This window comes from Pieris rapae, chromosome 7 (assembly GCF_905147795.1).
Source record: "Pieris rapae chromosome 7, ilPieRapa1.1, whole genome shotgun sequence".
NCBI lineage: Eukaryota > Metazoa > Arthropoda > Insecta > Lepidoptera > Pieridae > Pieris > Pieris rapae.
In genome coordinates, this window is record NC_059515.1 from 2,636,849 (window position 1) to 2,662,484 (window position 25,636).

At 32.4% G+C, this 25,636-nt stretch overlaps 3 protein-coding genes across 4 annotated transcripts in view; 1 reads left to right on the forward strand and 2 right to left on the reverse strand.

Moving 5' to 3' along the window:
• Positions 1 to 160: 160 nt before the first annotated feature.
• On the reverse strand, positions 161 to 18,861 carry LOC110992711. Its single transcript, XM_022258635.2, has 4 exons — positions 18,478 to 18,861; positions 3,241 to 3,399; positions 2,390 to 2,491; positions 161 to 1,409 (listed from the first exon to the last, which is right to left on the reverse strand). Exons 1-4 carry the CDS (start codon positions 18,634 to 18,636, stop codon positions 1,320 to 1,322), a joined length of 510 nt encoding a protein of 169 aa, XP_022114327.1. The 5' UTR covers positions 18,637 to 18,861; the 3' UTR covers positions 161 to 1,319.
• Positions 18,862 to 20,661: 1,800 nt separating this feature from the next.
• Positions 20,662 to 22,400, reverse strand: LOC110992694 (40S ribosomal protein S15Aa). The gene is made up of 3 exons (XM_022258617.2): positions 22,273 to 22,400; positions 21,764 to 22,061; positions 20,662 to 20,778 (listed from the first exon to the last, which is right to left on the reverse strand). The coding sequence occupies exons 2-3, from the start codon at positions 22,057 to 22,059 to the stop codon at positions 20,685 to 20,687; spliced, it is 390 nt and encodes a 129-aa protein (XP_022114309.1). The 5' UTR covers positions 22,060 to 22,061; positions 22,273 to 22,400; the 3' UTR covers positions 20,662 to 20,684.
• A 535-nt stretch (positions 22,401 to 22,935) lies between these two features.
• The window catches only part of LOC110992730 (protein sidekick), a 40,682-nt gene continuing 37,981 nt past the window's right edge, over positions 22,936 to 25,636 (forward strand). For both annotated transcript variants that reach the window (XM_045628790.1, XM_045628791.1), the window contains exon 1: positions 22,936 to 23,504. In XM_045628790.1, the coding sequence (XP_045484746.1) occupies positions 23,405 to 23,504 (100 nt within the window). In that variant the 5' untranslated portion in view covers positions 22,936 to 23,404. The remainder of the gene's footprint in view (positions 23,505 to 25,636) is intronic.

Consider the following 25,636-nt stretch of genomic DNA (forward strand, 5'->3'; position numbering starts at 1 on the left):
AATAAAGCAATATAAACTCAGCATTATTTCTTTAGGTAGGTTTAAAAGGCGACAAGTATTTTAATTTGAAAAAAGGACATTTGTTCTAAATACAAAGCCTTAATAGAAAATAAACTTAAGAGTTGCCGGGCGTCGTAAATTAAAAGAAATAAAAGATAGCTTTGTTAACATACATTTATTATCTTTTTACAAATTAGTTTATAAATTAATCTATAATTGTGAAATATACTCTCATTTAATATAAGGTACTCGATTTAATAATTAGATATAACCTAAGTATAAGAAAATTCTCATCAAAATTTAATTATATTCGAGATTAAAAAATTTAAACTCCGTAAATCTAAATATAAAAAAATGAAATGCCAAAGTGTTGTCTTTTCTTATGTAACCCTTTAAACCCCCAAGTAGTACATTTAAAGTATATAACAATGAAACCTTTTTGAATATGAACTAATCATTATTATCGACTAGGCTTTATAATTAAAGAAAGGTGCAATCATGCAAATATGTGTAACTTTAATAAACTATGTCAAATGACAACAAACTTGGACGGTTTATGACGTCAGTACAAGAAACATTAAGACCAAAGCTCACCGAATGTAACCGTTTAACCTCGTGTTAATGTAAGCTAAGTGATATTTAACGAAAGTCTGTGAACTTTGGGCTAATAGCTTAAAGGCTGATTCCACAAACATAACTTACAACGATAGAAACTGAATTTTCAATCGATTAACAAAATTAAAATTATTCTCTTCAACTACAAAACACACTAGATTATCAGCAGTCAAAAACAGCATACGCTAGGAGCAAAAGTATATAGACTCTTGTGTCAGTAGACAACAACTCAGCTGAATTTATGATTATTGTATTAATTGATAAATAAAAAAAAAAAAAAAACAAAATTAATTAAATTTTTTTTCGAGACTTAATCAAACGCAGTCAAGGTACGCTTTAGATTTAAGTAGAAGATGATATTTAGCAAAAAGGTCAAAGCTAAGCGTTTGATAAGGCGCGTTAATGATTGAAAATTCAGCAATATAAAAGTTTCAAAAGCAAACAATAGTCAAGATGAACACAATCAGAACAATAATAAATAAAACCTGAAACCATATCATTGGTATTTTATGGCCATTAAAATAATTTCATTTTCGTTAATAAACTAACATTTAATCTTATTAATTCATACAAATCGCATATTAATTCAAACGGTGCAAAATTATAATATTGGCTGTACATTGAGATAATTTTAAAATTACATCTAAACCATAATAAACTTAATATTGTTCGGAGGTTATTTGCCGCTCAAAGCCTTATTCAGCTCACGCCAAGCCTGATGCACCGTTTCTGTGCTCGTTATACAGCAAGTAGGAGCTGTAGCCATATGCCAGGGTGTTGAAGATACCGAATACCTGTAAAAATTGATATGTTAACAACTACATGTATTTACAAAACGAAGTTACAACTATGTTATTATTTTTTTTTTTTAAACGGGCAGGAGGTTTATAATGTTAAGCGGTAATGAGATTGCCGGCTTTTTTAAGAATTAAAAATAATACATGGAATACTCCATAAATCCTAAATTTTGATGTGATCTTTAATTAAATTTAAAAGGTAAATTTAAGAACGAGTTGTTTATTTGAAGTGAATTATTAACGAATTACGTTAAATTCTTGTTAATTGCAAATAATTGAAAAGCTCAAAATTATAATTGGTATATAACGTGTTTCGTAACAGGTCTATAGCGATTGTTTAGTAAAGTTAGCTAAGTCACAAATAATATAAAAACTATACCCTTAATAACCTAACTAACCCTTTTACCTCTTCATGACATATTTAATTAATCTGACATGTTATATTTATTGGTGACAAATTAGCATATTTAGTTTTTTTGCGTAAAGACAATCTTTATTATATTAGTTTAATTTTTTTATTTACACACAAAAGATAATGTTCGGAGCACCAAAATTCACTATATACACATATTAAAACAACAAAATCAGTATGCATTTTCATACACTTTCTATATTTTATCAGTACCGAAATCAACATCGCAGTACAAAACAAATAAATCATTATTATCAGGCAATTTTATCAAAAGCGAGTTTTAGTGCTCGTAATTAACTTGTTTATAAAAACAATTGGTTAAAGAAAATATAAGATGATTTATTTTTAGTTCGTGACTAAAGCGACCGATGATCTCAGCAAAGGTGAACACTTGTTTCCGAATGTGATTAGATAAGACAAATTATAACGGCATGTACTTTTTTAAATTCATTTCATTCATTCATTTTTAAAAACAAACAATATCTTAGAAAATATCACAGTTTTGAAGAAAAAAACCCTCAAGGTCCGTCTACATCCGTAAATTACTGCAAGGAATTCTACTTACTGCAGCAGCAACGTTGCGTCCATAGGCGCCATATATCGATGTAAACATCACGATAAAGGCTATCAGGTAGAACAGCGTCTCTATAGCAGTGCTTATCAGCTCCTGAAAACAATGAAAGTCGAATTTATTCATGTTTTATCGATTTTGTTGAATCTCTGGTATTTTTATTACCTTAAATTGCGCGCTTTGTTTCATTGAATATATATGTATTACATAAATTTAAATTGCTTTTTTCAAATTTCCATTTGGTTTTTTGAAATATTTACAGCGCTTTTGATAATAATAAAATGGGTATTTGTCATAACTTTATTAACTTTTGAACTAAATTTTTAATTAAATTTGTAATTATGTCATGTAGGTACGTATTGTGAACTAATTAGTGTTCCAATTATAAACGACTTTGATAAGCATTTAGGTTATATGTATTAGGTTGAATGAAAACATCGCAGTAGAAAAAAATTGTTATATTTTGCTTTTGACTACATTTTATGAATTTATTTGTATATTATTTTAAATTGAAAATTCTAACGCAATTTGTATTGACACAACATTTTCATAACATATATTGAAGTTAAACAATAGTAGAATTAATACATATTATTATAAAATAATATATCATAAACATATATTATCAGTTAAGTACCTATATAGTAATATACAATAAACTCTTACAGAACATATGTAAAAAAAATTGTTTTGTGTTCATTCTTGTATCAGTGGGAGAGGAAACAAACATGTTTAGGTGACTGTACCAGCCTTGCATACCATCCAACCCGTAACAATATAATAATTTTGTTTGGACTCCGTACTATGTGCTGTGCCATTAAATGTATAGTCTATTGATTACTTACAGATAAAACCCAATTGATGGGTATCTTCAAGGCGTCCTTGACACTCAGTAGGTACACGAAACTCCACATGAGAGTGGTGATAAATGCGGTCACAGCTACGAACACGTACCATGACGAGGAGTATGGAGTGCCCAGAGACATACATATTATGCCGACAATCTGGAAATTTAAAAATGGAACATAAAGTTTTTGTTACAACAAAATAATAACTAGAACTTAATAATATGTAGTTTCATTCACACAAAGCTCATCTTCCGTCTATTTCAATTTTACTTTTGTTGGTCAGGGTATAATAAAAGTACATTTGCGGGATCAATGAAATGCAACCTCTTAAATCAAAAAAATATATGATTTAATTAACTAAATTAATGAATAAATTAAAAACAAAAATAAATGTAATGAATTAAAGTAACTAAAAACAATAAAAGTGAATATTATTTTATATTTTAGTACGGCCTACGTTTGGATTCTATTGTAAAATATTAATTGTATCCTAGTTGTAAAAATAATATGTTTTACTTGGGCAAAAAAATGCTAAGCTTGATTCAATTACAATCACAGTATTTAACTCATAAAAATAAAGTTTTGTTTTCACATAATTACTGGCCCTCTATGTGGTCAAAGTGTTTAACTAGGAATATTTAACCGTCTGGTTATTGCACTTCAAGAAGCTTCCTCATATTCATTTCCTAATAGGATTTAAACCACTAACAGTCTAGACGTTATCTAGTCTAGACAATTATATTGATTTAACAACCCTTCAAAATGGTCACATATATTGATTTTCTTGATCCTTGAACCTGACCTTTAAAAACCTTTTCAATAACATCGACAACTGTTTAGTGAATAATTTATGTATTACATCGTGTATGAGTAAGGTTTTGATAATTAAATTAGTTAATTATTAGTTTTAGAATAATTGTTTCAGGCTAAAATTAGGTATAAAATGTATTGATGTTTCGCGTACTCTGCATAGTCACCGAACCAAGGAAGTCTATTACACAATAACTTAAACATTACAGATTACCTTTTGAGGTTAGATCATATATACCGCGAATAAACACAAGAAATGTGTACGATTTAAACTTAATTATTACTAGAAATTATTCATAAGGCAATACAAAACAGCTCATAATATTTACAATTGAATAGTTTGCTTAGTTAATTGAAATCTTAGCGGTAAAATCCTAGTACTAGGGCAACGGGGCCAGGTAAATGGACTCCGATGCCTCCCCACCGGTTAGAACCGGTTATAGCTGATGCCGGAACATACGCGAGCTGCGTGTCGTACTGTTCGCAAACAGGTGTTATTTACACTTTTGACAACTTATACTCGGACTCTATAACCAATTTACCAGTAGTAATTGCTACGAATCGTAATGCTATAGATACTCTTTTTGACAGCCGTTATATAATCATAAAGAATCGAGCTTTATTGATGACCTAAAAATATTAACTCCACAATTCTCTTACTAAAAGAGTAAAAATTAACAGTTTAAGTTTGTAATCTGTGTGGTCAGATGAAACAGTAAGGTATTCATACAAATTAGGTAAGCAATAACGATTTCGACACTGCGCCATTTAAACTAATGCGTTTGAAAATGCAACAAAGACGTTTAAAGTAAACGAGGCCAAAAATCGATGTCATGTGTGCGACTCGTGCGCCGGTGAAAGTGCGTACTCCAATGTGCCACGCATTCACATGGGACCCCACCTCCATAAATCAATGGTCATACATGTTAAAATTTCGCTCTAAATAACAAGTACCGGATTTCCGATACAACGACGGAATGATAACTAATCTGCATGTAGATAGTGCGAATTGATAACGTAAATTCTGATTACAGAGGGTAAAATCTTTGATGGTTGACTCATAAAAATATGCTTATCAGTGCCACCTGTATGTACTTTTGTTGTTGGAAATGATATAGGATAAGATTTGGCTTGACTTATTTTATATCTCCCAGGAAGGGTAATAATCATTGGCAGCCCCTATTTCACGACGAGAATTGATTGGGCCACTGTACCACCTATACATATCAACGGCGTAACTTTAAATATAAGCCGTGCAGTTAAAAATTTGGGGGTCTTATTTGATCAAAACTTATCCTGGGAGCAGCATGTCAAAGAAGTTAGCCGCAAATTGTATGGTGCCTCTAGTATCCTCCGACGTCTCAGTAATTTCCTTCCCTTTAGTACTAAAACCTCACTGGCACAATCTCTCCTCCTGCCTTTACTGGACTACGCCGATTCTTGCTCCTCCGATATGAGCGAGGAATTGCTAAACAAACTGGATCGTCTCCAAAACTTCTGTATCCGATTTATTTTCGGTCTAAGAAAGTATGATCATATCTCTGCGTTCCGTAAGCGGCTAGGTTGGTTACCCATTCGACAGCGACGTGATGCTCATATTCTCCATCTCCTATATTCCATCCTGTTCAATCCTAAAACTCCTTCTTATCTCAAAAATGATTTCAAATTTTTGGGTTCACATAACTATAGTTTACGCTCTTCCGAAAACTATACCCTTGAAATCCCATCTCATAACTCCTCTTTTCTTGGCGATTCCTTTAAGGTTTCAGCAGTTCGGCTATGGAATTCACTTCCCGTCACTATTCGCTTAGCTCCTTCTCTATCTTCCTTTAAATTTCTGCTTTATAAACATTACCTGTCCATGTCATACCACTAACTACTTACTGACGTGAGACCGATCTTCTTCATCTAGGATTGTCCTGATTCATGTGCACTGTTTACTTTTTGTTTTGTTTTATGTAACTTGTATCAGTTTAGTTTATTTTTATTTCTTTTTGTTTCTGTTAAGTATGTTTTGTTTTGTTTTTTTTTTCCCTTTTTATTTTTGCACTTCTTGCCTACCTTATCTAATATACTCATAGTGGTTTTTTTTTTCCTTTACTAACAGTGGTTGTCTGGAAGAAATCGCTCTAAAGCGATAAGGCCGCCAGTTGCTTGTCATTAAATTATGTTTAATATTTTCCTTTTATGTAATGCAACAAAGTGTAAATAAATAAATAAATAAATAAAAATAAGGGTATAATGCGTCCACAATGCATACGTAACCAACGCGTTCCTTCTTGAGGCACGAACTAAACTTCGCCAATCCAAACGCAATGGCTCCAGGATTGCTTAGGGCGACCACGGGATGTTGTAGGATTCCTTACGCAGACTGAGAAAGATCCATATAAACGTAAGATGTGGCGGCTGAATGGCGTTTCCCAGCACAGTTCTCCTTACCGTTATTTAAGCAAGTGTGAGAAGTCTATGTTGGTAATTTTTAAGATATGGATAAGCACGCATTTCTAATTTGACCATGTACAAACAATAAATTGTATAGGTTTTTTTCTTTTCATTTGACAGATATGTATTTGAATTCGGTTATATTTTTTAATTACTTTTTCTCTTTAATTTACCTTTGAACAATCAGAAATACAATTTGAACATGAATGTTTTATTTTTCTCAATAATTGATAGCACAATTTTTAAATTACGAAATTACTATTTTTATAGAAAAATACGGTAAAAATATATTTTAAAAAACATAATTGATAAATACAGCCATAACTATTTCCTGTGAGTCGGCGTAAGAAAGTTTTGTTAATGCTGCCAAGCTCACCAACGCCCAAATATAAATTAAATATAACATTCAATTATCATATTATATATTCGAGGTCAGTGAATTTCTCATCCGTCGATGTGACCTTTTACCCCTTGTTTGTTTTGTTTATTGTTAACGTAGTTAGTGCCAGCGATTTCATTTGGCTTATTACAAACACCCCAGATTCGAATCCAGGATAAATATTGGTCTTATAGACATTTTTAGAAGCTGTCTTCCAATTTTTCTCTATCCTGCTAGCGATATATGCTTCATATTGCTTGAACATGAAACCAATTTCCCATGTCTAAAGGAGCTGCCTGAGCGACAAAACAATGCACCGACCAGGTATAACCTGGGCACTAAGGTCTCTGATGCCATTTACCTAGATGGAGATTATGACACATGGACACAGCAATGAAGTAATCTGCCACCACAGGGTTGGGAGCATCACGACAAATATAGTATTACAGTTTCACTGACTTTTATTCAAAGCACGATTTTTGACTGAGTTCAGAATCGTAAGATTCATAAAGGTATGCTTATTAATTACTATACTTTTAAAAGGCTAAAATTTTTATTGACTGTTTCAGTGAACAACGTTAGTAGGTACCAATAATTACTTTTGCATGGCAAAACATAGTAGATTTGACATATGAGAGTCATACTGATAAATCTCGACTCTTCTTACTCGTATATCATATTTATATAAGATTTTCGTACCCATGAGCGACGACCATGGATGGCGAATGTCTTGAAAGTGGAGCAAGAGAGGTATAGACCGTAGCAAGTGGGGTAGTCACTGCTTACCCCTTTGGGAACAAGGCGTGAGTGTGTAAATAATGAATTAAAAAACTGTAAAAATGTCGGTCAGTTGTGACGTTGAACTATAAATAGTTTTACAGTCAATGACCTGAGTCAATATGCGCTTCCCGTTACCACACCTCGAAGTTGCAGCTGTTCCCCATAGCAACATATAAATGGCTTTGTGTAAAACCTTATTGTATATATAAGCAGTCTAACGTGGAATCTACAGTTATTGACAGAGGATTTGTTCCTGAGAACATTTTAGTTCAGGTTAAATATATTAATACTTCTTAAAAATTTCACATTTACACTTATGCACCATTATTAAGATTTTATGTATTTTATTTCACAAAAATATCGCCCGATTAAATTGACTGCAACTGTAGAACTCAAATACTTATGTTTCTACCTACGCGTATTACGCAAAAACTTCTTACCGGAAGTTATGTAGTTTAAAGCATTGTGGGAAGAAACATAAAAATGGTACAAGTTAAACATTGAAAAGCCTTTAAATTTTATAAAAATCTAACTATATATGTTCAAGGCCATTATTTAAGTACTAAAATATAACCGAATTCAGTTATTGTAAAAATAATATCTTTTGTACTCTCTCAATTCAAGTATTTATTTATTTATTTTGTATTACTTGTAATTATCCATGGATTAGTAGTTAATGCACATGCCCTAGGTTTGATAGGAAGGCGTAAAAAGCTGGTCGACTATAAAAAATAATGATAATTAAATTCATTCATTTGAAACCTTTTATTTATGGAACAATCGAGCAGGAAGCTCATCTAATGTTAACTGATACCGCCGCCCATAGAATCACATTGCCAGGGAGATCGCAAGTGCGTTGCCGGCTTTTTAATCTTTATCTTGAAGGACCCTAAGTTGATTTGATTCAAAAATACATCGATGTGCAGCAGTTTACATAGTGGTGGTGCGCGGCAAACTGCCCTAAAACGCCTTTTTATTAGATATACTTATTTATAATATTCATATTTTTATATAACGACCTACTGCACAGCCAAAATTGGATGTAACCCACCTTGGACCAACAAATTACAATTCACATATTTTACTCGCCTACATGCAGCTATAGTTTCGTATATTATAAATACATAGTTCGCACAATAGCTGGTTTAAAACCTAATAGATGCATTGCATTTTCCTTATATAACATCCATTTTGTTTAGTATAATTTAAATAGACGATTTAACTGATGCTAATTAACAGCTAATTATAAAATAAAGGAAAACATCGTAAGAAAACCGACAAGTATTCTAAAACAATACAAAGAAATGTTTACTAAAAATTTATCAGCGTTATATTTGCCAGCTAAAGTTATGATTCGCCTTTGTTTATTTAGACAATATGGCGCAGGAATTCTTGGACGCTTAAATCAAATTGTTCTATTTTTAGCCTTTTAACAAATATAATTTTTATAACCTCGGCCTCTTTTAACCGATTTTAAATATATCCGAAGGTGGAGTCAAACGAATGAACTTTTCCATCTATGGCCTTGATGATTGAGGTGTCATATGATTTAACTCAGCTTCGAAATGGTGCCACAGACACAATAATATTATGTCATAATTTCAGGGAACTTTTGAAGACTGTAATACTATTTTAAGAAATTTACACTATCTAGTCGAATAATGGATGTCCCTTCTAATATTCTGTTAAAATAAACAGACATTTTTTCTACAAAACTATGAGTTATATGTTAGTATATGGCGTAGACGGTAAATAATTATATAGCAAAAAGTACTGAATGTTTTTGTCGATTAATGATAGCGGATAGTAACAATAAACAATCATTTATTTGTCTAAATAGCAATCACTGGCGCGTTCAATTCGCTACAGAATTTAGCACAAGATAACAATAAGAAGATCTTCTTTTTGTTTTAAAAGCCAAAGAAACATGCTTAACGTACCATATACAACTTTACGTGACTTCAAGAATTTGTTAGTATTATCGACTTGAATGTCGTGTACAATCGGATCGAAGTGACCTTGGTAAGACATACAATACTTAAGTATACAAAGTGTTTAGGTATGTATAGGTTCAAAGACGTTCTTGATACTAAATATTCTGACACTGTTATAACCGACCGAATCTCTTCTTATCACAAGTAAAATAAGAGATTGAGTACTATGAAACGGATATCAATCTATTACCAAAATTAATTTTAGTTTCATACTCATTTATAAATGTAAAAATTTAAGAAACTATACTTTTTTTTATTATTATTATTTATTATTCTAGCAAAGATCTCGCTAGATTATGAATACACTTAACAGGCTTTTCAGGTACTTTTAGTTTTAGATCAATGTCAAATAACATCATATCTAAAGATAATAGACCCACGCACTTTCCGTTTAAAACCCCTAACCAAGAACCTATTTGTTCCACGTTATTTTGTATTAACCCACGGGTTAACCGTGAACGCATCATTTCTTGAAGAATAGACAAATTGGTATCTCAGAAACTTGTTGTTGAACTTTGGTAACTATGTAGTTTAATAAGACATTTTCACATCCTTTTTGTTGTTAAGTGGCCTAGCAACGGTAATTGTTAATAAAGAGATCAAAAGTCACGGCTTGAACCTTTTTAATACTTCTTAGTCATCACGCTTTATTACATAATTAAAACCTACGCATAAAACTGACGAATCATAAACCTTATTTTGTTGATCCTCGAAAATCGTATAAAAATAACATTTACGAAGTAATGGAATTTAAATTTAGTATTTATAAAATAATGGAATTTAAATTTAGTATTTATAAAATAAAGGAATTTCTTATTATCTCGGACAATTCCATCCTGGAACATTCCTAAGCGGGAAAAATGTGAAGCCAAATCTAACTGCAAACTATTTTACGCATCGGTCAAATGACCAATCGAAACAAAAATAATTTAAGGATATATATTTTTTTAATTAAATGAGAGCATAAATAAATATGTATGATGCGTTAAAAATTACAATAAATGTTACAAAATAAATATGTTCTGAGTCTTTATAAATATCATTCAAAGTTTAAATAACTTTTCGCTTGTAAAATCAAAAAGCAGAAATTCAGCCTAGATACTGTAATAAAGACAACAGTTTCTAAAAATATCAGTTGCTGTAAGAAACCTAAATATAACGGGTGTTAACGTTTAAAATTGTGCGTGACATAATGCTCAGTTACAATACATTTAACAGCATTATAAAATACATCAGATTTACCTGATTTTTGATAAATTTCTTATAATCTTCTTCATCAATTTAGACAAATCGGCATGTCATGATTACTAGCAGATGTTATGTGCACATCGACACCACAAAATTAAAAAAAAACTGAACCAGGATTTCAACGAATGGCCTCAGCTAAACATCAACAATGCTCATCGTAGACAATTAATAAATAATGTTATAAATATATATAATGTCAAAAAAGTCCTTGAAATAGAATGAGAATTTTCAATTAATTAAAGTTTTATTAATTAAACTCTTAAATTATTGTAACAGAAACGACGTAATTTTTTAAATATTATTTATTTTATACATTGGGACCTTACCTATCTACATAAGTAAATACTATCATATAAATTTTAAATCAGGTTTACAGTATATTACCTGCCCTAGACCTAGCCAAGAGTCTTATTTCTTTGTCTATTTAATTTATATTTTAATGAAGATTTCATCAAGAATTTGTACCAACCCAAACCTTGATCTTCGCTCCGCTTCGCATCGAACCCAGGACATTTTCAAGCGTCATATGCAGTACTTCTAAACCATGGTGACGGTTAGGAAATGGTATTACTAACCTATTAATGGCTGTTAGTGTTATTGTCTGTGTAATTAGTATTTTACGTTTCTCTTTACACGCTTCGATAGCTTGAACATTCTTGAGGATTGTTACACGAAAACTAAACGTTTTTTAAGACCTGTATGTCACTTATACTGATTAAAAATGTTCAATAATTAAGTTTATGATTAACTCACGCGATATAAATTTATAATTTGAAAAATAGATTGGTTAGTTATGTTAAATATTTGCCTCATACTTAACCCACAATACACTATAATATTTTAACTACTTTTATAGCAATTAAGTCGTTCTAAAATATTTTTTAGTGCATCTAGCATTCTAACATTTTTTACTACTTGTGGGCTCCTTAAAATTTCTCTTATCGATCAAAACTTTGGTATTTTTTTCAATATATTATAAAAATCTCTAAACAGGCCAGACGATATCCACTTATCTGTACGAAAAGTGAAATGATGAGACACACTAAGAAATACCGGTCAATCGTGTCAACATCGACCGACACACGCGTCACCGGTGGGCCAGGCTTCGCCAGAACTACTTTCATTTTGATACCAGCTTTCACCCACCTGATACGTAAAGTTATGTGTGGCTTTATATCAATACGCTAAAGTAAAACATTGCTTGTTTATAACACATAAAACAACAAGAAACCTCAATAACAATCGGACTCTCACTAACAATAAAATATATACAATAATAAAACTATAGGGACAATTTATAACGATCCTACGCACGAGAAATAATTAAGATTTAAATAATCGGCAAGAAAGCTATTTTTGCCGTAAGCAGTTTATGCTGGAGCTGCGAATCTAAAGTACCAATCATATTCACTGAATCCGTATCAAATTTTTATAGAAGATATTTAACACGCGTTTCTTTTTAAAGAACTATATAGAACTCGACTCAGTATAACTTAATACTACGTTAAGCAATGTTTGTCCAAACACCGAAACCTTTGTAATAGTAATACTTACGGGAATGTTGAGAATAGATGATGCAATTTGATACTTCTGCAAGATCTTGTGAGTATACATTTACTTTGACGTATAACTCAACAGTTTAAGGGTATGTTTCACAATCTATATATATAAAAGAAAGTCGTGTTAGTTACACCACTTATAACTCAAGAACGGAAGAACAGATTTGGGTGAAAATTGGAATGGAGGTAGCTTAGAGCCAGGAGACGGACATAGGATACTTTTTATCCCGTTCGACAGCGTTCCCGAAGGACTTGACATGAAACGTCAGTCACTATAAAACGTGGTATAACAAAAAAGAATAATAAAACGCAAATGATAGCTATGTAATTGACGTATAATGACAGCTGTGTAATGACGTATATATGACAATTTGATATTTGTAAGAAATCAATATTCAAAATATTTCTATTAAATAAATAATTAAATGTAATGATAGTGCCATTGCCCATTCGTATAAACAGTGAAGAGAACTATAAATCTCGATATGGTCGTATGTATACAGTTCGTCCAAAGAATGATGAATGTTTCTATTTGTTGTTGTTGTCGAAAGACGCATTTAATCGAGTATTGGAACGGGAACGTGAATATGATCACCAGGAATTAGATTTAGTAGTTCAAACGAATGTAACCCTGTTGAATTACCAACAAAAGGAAGTTTATGATACTTTAATGAAGGCAAACGATGATGAAAATGGTGGTTTATATTTCCTAGATGCCCTTGGTGGAACTGGCAAGACATTCCTCATGTCATTAGTTTTAGCAACTGTTCGGGCGAGATCCAACATAGCGGTTGCAGTTGCTTCTTCTGAAATAACAGCCACATTGTTAGAAGGATGCCGTACGGCTCATTCAGAATTAAAATTACCGTTAAATCTTCAAACTATTGAAGAACCAACGTGTAATATTGCAAAACACTCAGCAATGGCCAAAGTTTTAGCGGCATCGAAAATCATCATCTGGGACGAATGCACAATGGCGCATAAACGTGCATTAGAAGCACTTAACAAAACATTAACAGATTTACGCAATGACTCGAGATGTTTTGGAGGAGCAATGATTTTACTGTCTGGCGATTTCTGCTAAATACTGCCAGTAATTCCAAGATCTACGACTGCCGACGAAATAAACGCTTGCCTCAAATCGTCAAATCTATGGCGCTATGTGAAGAAACTGCAGCTGACAAGAAACATGAGGGTTACATTGCTTAATGATACATCTGCTGAAGATTTCTCGGAGCAATTGCTGACTATCGGTAATGGTGAGGAAGTTCTTATTCCGAGGATCCCGATGATCCCAACCGATATGCCGTTTGAATTTAAAAGACTTCAATTTCCGATACGTCTTGCATTTGCCATGACCATCAACAAATCACAAGGCCAATCCTTAAAAGTTTGTGGTTTAAATCTAGAACATTCATGTTTTTCCCATGGTCAATTATACGTGGCATGTTCACGGGTCGGAAGACCATCTGCGTTGTTTGTTAAGTGAAGAGTAACCTATGTACTAAAATACAGAAATAATAATGAATGATTAATGTAGGTATTTAATTTTTTTGTATTTTGTTCCAATAAAAAAAAACTGCTTATTTATTGCCATTAAGGCGGAACAAAGTTCGCCGGGTCAGCTTGTGTATGGATAAAGTACCAAATAGCTATGCAACGCATAAATTATTCGGAAGATAAAAGTTCCGAAGAAATTTCGCGCTTTCTGACAGTCTTGAAACGCAAATTGCGTTTATCCTACCAATAAGTATTTAGCTTATTTGGAACTTATCCGGGCATTGTGAAACAAACCCTAATATTATAATTTTACGCAACTCAAGACATCAATTGTTATATATTAAATTTATTATTAAACAATGTCTGTCATTTAAAACAATTTCGGAAAATTTCGAACAGATTTCACCATTTTTTAAATGGTTGTTATGCATTAAAGCAATTAACCGACACCGCTTTCTCTCAAAATTAAAATTTGACACAAAAATGGCAACTCGCAAAAACATCGCTTTGAGGATAATATTCATACGTGTTATTTATTTATACATGCTATCATATTTTAATCATGTTTGATAATTATAGACTTAGTTAATTTTCATGATAAATTTATAAAGCTATATTTATAAATTTACAAGCTGACCCGGCGAACTTTGTTCCGCCTTAATGGCAATAAATAAGCAGTTTTTTTTTATTGGAACAAAATACAAAAAAATTAAATACCTACATTAATCATTCATTATTATTTCTGTATTTTAGTACATAGGTTACTCTTCACTTAACAAACAACGCAGATGGTCTTCCGACCCGTGAACATGCCACGTATAATTGACCATGGGAAAAACATGAATGTTCTAGATTTAAACCACAAACTTTTAAGGATTGGCCTTGTGATTTGTTGATGGTCATGGCAAATGCAAGACGTATCGGAAATTGAAGTCTTTTAAATTCAAACGGCATATCGGTTGGGATCATCGGGATCCTCGGAATAAGAACTTCCTCACCATTACCGATAGTCAGCAATTGCTCCGAGAAATCTTCAGCAGATGTATCATTAAGCAATGTAACTCTCATGTTTCTTGTCAGCTGCAGTTTCTTCACATAGCGCCATAGATTTGACGATTTGAGGCAAGCGTTTATTTCGTCGGCAGTCGTAGATCTTGGAATTACTGGCAGTATTTAGCAGAAATCGCCAGACAGTAAAATCATTGCTCCTCCAAAACATCTCGAGTCATTGCGTAAATCTGTTAATGTTTTGTTAAGTGCTTCTAATGCACGTTTATGCGCCATTGTGCATTCGTCCCAGATGATGATTTTCGATGCCGCTAAAACTTTGGCCATTGCTGAGTGTTTTGCAATATTACACGTTGGTTCTTCAATAGTTTGAAGATTTAACGGTAATTTTAATTCTGAATGAGCCGTACGGCATCCTTCTAACAATGTGGCTGTTATTTCAGAAGAAGCAACTGCAACCGCTATGTTGGATCTCGCCCGAACAGTTGCTAAAACTAATGACATGAGGAATGTCTTGCCAGTTCCACCAAGGGCATCTAGGAAATATAAACCACCATTTTCATCATCGTTTGCCTTCATTAAAGTATCATAAACTTCCTTTTGTTGGTAATTCAACAGGGTTACATTCGTTTGAACTACTAAATCTAATTCCTGGTGATCATATTCACGTTCCCGTTCCAATACTCGATTAAATGCGTCTTTCGACAACAACAACAAATAGAAACATTCATCATTCTTTGGACGAACTGTATACATACGACCATATCGAGATTTATAGTTCTCTTCACTGTTTATACGAATGGGCAATGGCACTATCATTACATTTAATTATTTATTTAATAGAAATATTTTGAATATTGATTTCTTACAAATATCAAATTGTCATATATACGTCATTACACAGCTGTCATTATACGTCAATTACATAGCTATCATTTGCGTTTTATTATTCTTTTTTGTTATACCACGTTTTATAGTGACTGACGTTTCATGTCAAGTCCTTCGGGAACGCTGTCGAACGGGATAAAAAGTATCCTATGTCCGTCTCCTGGCTCTAAGCTACCTCCATTCCAATTTTCACCCAAATCTGTTCTTCCGTTCTTGAGTTATAAGTGGTGTAACTAACACGACTTTCTTTTATATATATAGATCATGAACAACAGCTTTTATGAACAACAAGAAAAAAGTATTGATTTGCTGGAAGATGAACCGAATCGTCCTACTCCATGAGCTACCACTATGCGCCAGAGTCGGTAATTCAAAATGTACCTATTATTCAACATTAACTGGATACACATATGAAAACATTGTTTTAGTTGCTGTAATAGAATGCGAAATACTCATACTGATGATTTTGTCTCCTAACAAGTTTGTAAAAACAATTTCGAGGTAAAAGAGAAGAGACCATGCTCATTCAGAAAAAAATATCTAAATAGAATAGACCCGCGCTGTAAGAATACGGGACTTTACAGAACGCCCACTATGTTTCTGTAACGTGAAACAATCGATTTGTTATCGATGTTGATAAGGAAACTCTGAAAATTATTGAAATTTTATATCCAATTTGAATATATTGTAAACCAGAAATAAAACTATACTAGATATACTTTAACAGTCGTTTCGGTCCTTCTTATACTCGATTGTCCTATTGAGTATGAAGCTATTTTTTTCTAACTGTTAAGCTAAACTAATAAAATATATTTAAGAACACCCTTCTATGAATTAATAAAATATTTGTTCGTTCTTGAAGCAAGCGTGGGCGATATTACTCGGGTTAGGGGTCAATGTTTTCACTTTCTTAGCAATTAGTTTTTAGATGCGACCTTTAAACGTGAGGTCAAGTTAATAATTCCTTACTATAACCTTAACATTCATTATACACAAAAATTAGCTCCAACTATATCTTGGCTACGAAAGATAAGCGGTGCGGCAGGGAACCGCGAAGACAAATTCGTTCACTGGTACGTAGGCGATAAAGCGATACCACATTAATTCAAAAATAATAGCTATAATTTCTAAATATATAATTTAAAATGTATTATTATATGTTTCAAGTATAACAGTAATTTGTACATTATATTTTCCGTTAGCAAAAAGTAATATATCTACTGCAATCGTTTCGATAATGATTACGAAATAATGCCATTAGTTAATACACAATTAAAACATTCATAAAGAGATATTAAGTAATAAGATTGAGTAACTTTAACAATTAATCAAATTACCGAATTATAAATATAATACACCATATTTATCCTTAAATACCTGACATATTTGTAAACGTCATTCAATAGTCAAAGCGAGATAATATATATTCAAGGTCGTCCTGTTAGAATTTTCGTGACTAAATAATTATGAATCATTTCACAGCTTTATTATGTTGAATTTTATAAAATTATATTTATAAGATATTAAGAAAACAAATCTGTTAAATCATGGCTTGAGATAGTCGGCAGATACATTTTTGCATCTGTTTCGCTAGATAGATTTACCCAACCTTTATTATGAGTAACCATCAATAAAGTGTGTGCATTTATTTACTGATGATGTCAACACTACATCTCGTCACCCCAACAGTGGTCAGTAGCCCACACAAAATATGTATAACTAAGTAGAAGTTTTAAAGGTTTTTAAATATAACTTGTATAACGCTTATACTGTTCCATCGAACTTTCTGTCATATAAATTTAAAATTACAATGTATTTATTATGTATAATATATATAGTTATTAATAGATTAAGGTGCTATATTTTAATATAAATTTATTTTGTTTTTTATATAACTTCTGCACTTCTTGCACCCATCATTTTTTTTATTTATTTCTTTTCTTACTAGGGTTGCCTGGAAGAGATCGCTTGTTAGCAATAAGGCCGCCCGTTGCGTCCCTTGTAATTTATATATATTGTGTTATTTGTATTTCTTTAGCAACGAAGTGTAAATAAATAAATAAATATTTATTTTATTTATTGTAAGTTGCTATGATTTAACTAATGAGTCCTGAAACCTCGCTAACTAGTGTATTAGCTTTACCTTTATAAGTATACATAATAGGCTGGGTTTATTTGTATGTATGAACGCCATTCCTCAACGTAGTGACGAGCTCTCGAAAGAAAGTCTTATGTGGTGCGCTTATAAGACTTTCTTTCAAAGTAGTAGATATTTTTCACGTGACCTCGATAATTACAACTTAGATGTAGGTGACGTTATTACGTAGGTAAGATACCTACTCAGCACCGGTTACAGAACAGCTAACTAGACACAAATGAAGGACATATGTCAGGTAGATTCGCGAAACAATATATAGTAGGTATAATACTTAACGTATCTTACAAACTGCGCAATGCCACTTGCAAGATTATAAATAAGAATTAACACACGCTGCGTTCTCATGGGTGTTAAAATTATGAAATAAGTCGATACGAACGCCCTTTTAATCCAAAATAAAATGACGCGACATATTATTTTATTTCAATGATTAGGAATGCCATAAACAAATATTTAAAAGATACATACCAGTTCAATAACTTTTAATAAGCCCGGTGTTGATTTGAAGTATTCTACGTCAATTTTGATCCAGTCCAATGCGCCGCCTTGTTGCTGTTGCGGCGACGCCGCTTGGTTAGCGGGTTTATTACTACCATCGACTGTTACCACTGTCTCGGGAGCCATCATTATTTTTCTTCAAACTTTGGGTATTAAAAAATGTATTTTTATATTACGGCACACGAACACACACTTAAAACTTTAGCACATTTAAAACGCGTAATACATTTTCGTGCGGCGACTTGATCGTAGTAGTGCGTACGGCGTGCAACTATAGAATGGCGGGGCACGGTGGTATTGGGTGGCGGCTGGCGACTAGAATGTCGACCGTCCTCGCGTCCCTCGCCGTGCTGCCTCGATTACCGCTAGAGAATGCACTCATTCAATGAAATCACCGATTCTGCTTGCATGACAGCGTATCACGGTATTGTATGTATTGGTCACTCCCGGGTTCTATACAAAAGTCGTAATTCTTTCTATTGAAAGCCATGGGTTTATTTAGAAAGAAGTCCACAAATAAGTTTAAAGAATAGCTTAGTCTTAGTTTACAACTTGTAGTATTTACTTAAATTTCGTGCGGTTTCAAGTTGCATTATTTAAATAAGAGCATAGAGTAGGTTTTATACTATGCACAAGACTAGAGCAACACGAAGCATCATTTTTTTATACAATTGCCTTTTTTTTAAATACTATGTTATTATGTCAAACACTTACGCCTACACATTTTTTATAGCAAATATGTAGTTCTTGTTGAAAATCAGCTCCAACATAGCATAAGGCGCCGATAAAGTATGTATTCCTAATACGAGCCCTGATGCAAAATAGTTCGTCTAGTATGGCAAGCAGTGCAAAGCGTAAAATATAGAAAATAACTACTGGCAAAATAATTAGTTATGTTCAATAAAAATTAAACCACATTTTGAGGAAGATTTTAAAGTTTATTGTAAGATAATTGAAATTCTTTATAAAAAATATTCTAAAAAACGTAACGCAAAAGAAGTCTACCCTTGTCACTCACGCAAAATACAATCGGCGTCAAAAAAATTCGCACCTTTCCTAAAATTCGTGTCAAGCGAACTCCTAAGATCCTTCATGTATTATTAGTATCATTTCATCAACAATAACAATCCTTAAAAATTAGTCTTACAACCTAGTGTTTCCTCCTCTATCCCTCCGAGCAACTTCCGAGCGGTAAGTCATGGACCTGATGTGCGTCATGACGTGTTCCTGGTCAATGTTGTCCCACTCCTCGATGACGGCATCTCGAAGCTCAACGAGAGTGGCAGGAGCTGAATCACGGTCCCGGGTTCGCCGTTTCAGCTCGTCCCAAAGGTGCTCTATAGGATTGAGGTCGGGGCTTCTTGCTGGCCAGTCCATAACGTCCGTAGGTAGTCCTTGACAATCAAGGCTGTGTGGCACCGAACCGCACGCTGTTTGTAAAATCGAAGTTGACACCGACAAAACTATATGGAACTACATTCTCCTCCAAAATCTCGGTGATGTACCGGTGAGCAGTCAGAGACCCCTGGCCGCAATCATCTCCAGCTCTGGAGACGTACACGAGGTCTGACGCCGTCGATAGAGATGCCGCCCCAAATCATGCAGGATCATCCTCCATAGCTAACGATTTCCACGATGCAGGCTGGTGTAAAATAGTTTATTGGTTCATGATTAAGAAATGGCATAAGTAACACGGCATGTGATAGCAGAACAGCTTAATATTTTATAGATATATGTCCATACGTCACTATACCTATATTACTAGAGCACACAATTACTTTTATTTTTCGTTGTAACATCAAACTTCACATGGAAGACCCTTACTATTGTTGACTAATTTATGTAGCTCATGTCACAAGTTTATCAAAGATATGTTACTAGAAAAAACAAGATTCTTGAAACCAGCTAGCTGTACCAACATCTAGCAATTGCTTTTCATATTGAAATTGTCCATAATCTCCCATATCTCATTTGTTTAAGATGTTAACTCTTAAAAAAAGACGCAACTTAGTGCCTTTAAAATATGGACAAAATTCAGATTACTTAAATAAATAATAACATCCATTTGCTGTGCGTGGCGCCATCTTGTATGCCAAAGCATTAATACCAGACCAGAATTGATATTTTGTGTAATGAAAAAAATTAAACAAAGAGTAAATTTTTAAATGTATATTAGATTAGAAGAAGAAACCTAATATTTTGCCTCCAAGATGTTTTCTTCTGGCTTCTTCATGATCCATGATGCCTCCACTGGTTGTTAGCACTAAGTATCTGTAAAATAATAAAATAAATATTAATAAAATATTTAACCACAATAAATTTTCTTCACTTGTTAATAAAATCAATGGGTGTGTTGATTTATTTACTATCAAAAGTAACTCCTAACCTTATTTATTATTATTTTATGTATCATTCAACTATAAAACTGTTATAATTCAAATAGTTACTTAATACATAAATTATGTAAAAGTTTAAACTAATCTAACAAAGTTATTTTACACCAAGATTAGGTGAGGAGGTACTATAGTCATAAAAATAAATGTTATATACATAGAACTTTCCATTGTACACACAAGATATGGTAACAATGAATTCGACAGACAAGCAAACAAGTGCTATAATAAAATTTCTTCCTGAACTTGTCAATTTGCATAATAAATATATCTGTATGACATAAGAGACATGGGGAGTTTTATTGAGTTTGAATTAATCATAAATTTTGGTATTGTTGTTGCAAACGAATTGTAGAGTATATCTTAAACAATGTTGACTATAATTACATAAAACTTACACTATTCTAAATTTGCACATCAAATAACAAGCAATAACAACTGAGGGTCATTTGCAGTAGTCATGCATAATATTTAAATTTTCATAAAATCAGTAATGTTATCTGTTTTGTATGCCTCCTTTAATTTAGAAGGTTAATAAAGTGATATGTATTAGTATTATTACTGTACTTTTAAAGTTTTTGAATGTTGATGCTGCGAAATATTTAACATGACTGTGTAAATTCATTTTATTTACCCACTGAATACTTTGCTAATTCCAAGCAATATTTGGCACATGATATATTATCATCTTATATGAACAATTTTACCCCAAAAATATTGATAACAGAATAATAACCAATATATGTCAAATTAAAACTTAGTATTAATGTTAGCAGCCGATTCACAAAATAGTCAATGGTAGAATCCAACTAAAAGACATAGTAAACATACCTGAATAGTTTCTTAAATAAAAAAGTGCTTACCCGAATTGTCGAGAGGGCAATAAGTTAGTCCACCTTTCTATATCATTGATTGGTACATCAAATCGTGGTGAAATGACTCCGCATTTGTTTAATCTGCCTGTCAAGTTGACGACGATTTTTCCTGCTCTGTGATCGTCTACAATTTCGAATTCTCCAATGTAACCATGCTTCATCATCACAGTAAGAAACTTCACAATAACTTTAGAACAAGGGCGGATGAGCACTTGCCTTTTGCCTCGCTTTTCGGCATTGTGGATTGATTTGAGAGCATCACTCAATACGTTCATTCGCACCATGGCTGTAAAGATTTAAAACATATATTATAATAACCACTGAAAACAGGTATTATAACCTCGTAACACCGTAGCCTAAACAATAATACACTAGGTCACTTTTCGGATTCCGCACTAAGTTGAAGTCAAAATATTGTTCCCATTACACAAAGTAACCATTAAATACACCAAATATCAATAATACTAGACTTATTTTTCTAATAAAAGGATGATTACCTAGGATTTAAAACCCGCCGCAACTTTCCGTAATGACAGGCTAGTTGAAAAAGAATTATTTTGGCAATTGAGATCATCTATTGTCAATGTCAAGATGTCCATAGTCAAAATATGGTTCGCTATGATGTTGCCAAGTCGAAAATAGGACAGATCATACCTAAATATGACGATAGCTACACTTTCGGGGAATAATCAATAATTCATAAAGTAGTCTAATTAAAATCATCTATAATATATATGTTGATTTTCGTTTTAAAAATATAGCATATATTATATCCCTGCACCAAAGCCAGCAAACAAAGGCCAAGTCACATGTTACGGTGTTGCAATCCTATGCATGCAAAAAGCATAAAACAAGTTACAATTAATAAAGAATTATTGTTTACTATAAACGTTCAACGTAAATGTGTAAAAATTTACATAAATCCATGTAAATTAATTAAATTTCAATTTCAAATTACCCTTATATTAAAGGTATACATTTTTTTATAGTGTTATTATTATATGGGTATTAATTATACCCTGGATATATTAATAACACCAAAAATAGCAAAAATACAATAATATTATGGAGCATAGTTACTATATTACTATACTACTAATATTATTTAGGCGCTATGTAGTCTGTGGTTTGGGCACAGATAAGTGATGCCAGAATCGAAGTGAACTTCGTTGCTGTCCGCGAGTCTGCGACAGATATTGGAACACACGGTTGTGTTTTGTCTCAACTCTTAGCTTTTGAGTTTAGAGCGTCCTTCGGGAAGATTGCGAAATGAAGTTATTGAAACTTTCGAACTTATAAAAAGTTTTTTTAAAGAAATTCGTGTCACAGTGTGTTAAAAGATAATGAAAGCGTTTTGTTTCAACATATGAATAGATAAAGAGAATTTAAGTAAAGTTAGATGCTTTATAGGACGAATTATAAAGTTTAGTGAACTTTTGTACTTTGCTGGCAAATGGTAATCCCGCAAGTACTAACGTATCCTTTCTGTTGTGGTGAATATAAAGCATAGCAACGCCTAAAACATGAGCTTTTATTACTTTAAAATATCGGTGTGTATTTGTATAGTTAATAATGAGGTAAACAAAGAATATGCCTATGGAATTCTAAAATTGTGAGTAGTTTTGTGCTATGGAAGAACTTGAGCGGTGGAGAAACATGTCGCTGAAATTAAAAGTGTTTGTATTTGTCGCCTGCTTCGCACGAATTTCATCTTCAGCAGAAAGTATAGGTAAGTATTTATTTATTTATTTTATTTATTACCACATCGTTGCATTACTTAAAAGGAAAATATTAAACATAATTTAATGACAAGCAACTGGCGGCCTTATCACTTTAGAGCGATTTCTTCCAGACAACCACTGTTAGTAAAGGAAAAAACCACTATGAATATATTAGATAAGGTATTTACTGTTGAAACAAAACTTTTATGAGAACATATACATTCAATATCTTGTTGCTTTGTACTGTATCATGCAAATACAGTCAATTCCTTCTCAGTTGACTAATTTGATACATTTGGTATTATAATATTGTTGCTACATTTATTCAATCCACAGTGAACAAATGATTATCAATTAAACTTATCAATTAAATTATCTTAAAGTGAACTTCAGAAAAATATTTTTACTGCTACAGAGAATAAAAAATATATTACTTACTCAAATCAAATGAAAAACATTTTTTCATATAGGTAACATAATGTACACTTATGAATGTCAATAGATCATTATTTTACACACTTCTTATAATATCAAGTAAAAAACACAGACTGATGATTACCCACTTACCTTTAAAGATAAATAATCATCGTATCATTGCTTTTGCTCCATTGGATTGATAGATTTAAAAGGCCTCAAAGAATTTTCGATAGAAAAGAAACCTATGTTAACAAAAAGGTACCTTAAAACATCATACTGTTATCACCCTAAAATCTTTATGTCTTAATGTGTGTTAGGCAAAGTTTACAGTCAGGTCCATCATAATTCTTAATGAACTTTGCCTAGTTAAAGTGCTGTTCAAATATTCACCAGCAATTTAACACTAGACAATGACATATTGCTTATTCAGACCTTCTTAGCATTATATTCTGTGGCATAAGTTTATTTCAATTTTGATATAGCTGTATTACTTTAATGTCATATAAGAATATAATACTTGTGTGAAAAAAAATACATACATTCATCAGTTTTACTTATATTTTCTTTATATTCATTTACCACAAGCAATGTATATCACAATATGTTTTTATATTGTGATCACACACACATAAAATTTTTATACCATACACCATGTCTATATTTTACAAATTCTACTAAAATGATTTACAAGAAGTATAGACAATGATGGGGTTAATTTTAATCACCATCCTTCTGTCTGATTAGCAGAAAGCCTGGAATCGGTTGAGCGCCACCCTCTCTCAAAATACACAACGCATTTCCACGTCGAAGTTCAAAAAAGCGTAGTTTACAATGTCACAATTTTCATACAAACACGTTCTTCTTTCGTCGTTATTTTGACGTTTCCATCTAATTCATTGTATACTACATATACAGTAATAAGAAGAAAAGCACATACTTGGTAACGGAATTTTATTTGTCTTTATCTTGTATAGCAAAATTTACCCCTTATTTAACTGAACAGATGTGCCTGTGTGCTGTATTTATTCAAATTACTACCGCTTAACCATATCCTATTATTAACGACTTTTAATACTGTCTAATCCCGTAATGCTAATATGTACCAATTTCAGTGTGTTACGATTAATCATTTTGATTAGCTTTCCGTGGCAGGAATCTAACTTATTTTCAGCAAGATAAACGATACCTACTAAGCCACGGAGACGCAAAGTTTTTATAAACCATAAGAATTTAAGTATTTTACCCGTAGATTGATTCATCTTAAGTACGACTGTTATGTGTGGAAACTAAAACAAAAGCAATAAGTAGGACAAAGCAAGAAAAGTGTGGCAAACTTCAAGAAAGATTTTAGAGATTGTAAAATCCCTACATCTTTTTATATTCACTGATTCACAACGCTATCTTTATCAAGGAAATGCAAGGATATCCCATTTCTTACACTATATACACCGAAAAATTAATGTAACGTCCATGGACTTAACGACAAACCCTCAAAGCGTCGAAATTACTTGGATTTTGTTAGTTAAGCTTGTTTTTTATACAATGATACATGATACATTACACCCACCCTCAATGAAGACAATTAAATAATAAAAAATACTTTTTATGTTGCCGAAATTAGTTAAAACTGCGTAGCTGTGTACGTTCTTCGGCATCATACGTACATAGTAAATCCGCTCTTTTGTATACAACTTGGGATTACTTGCGCGTGCTTTATCATTCC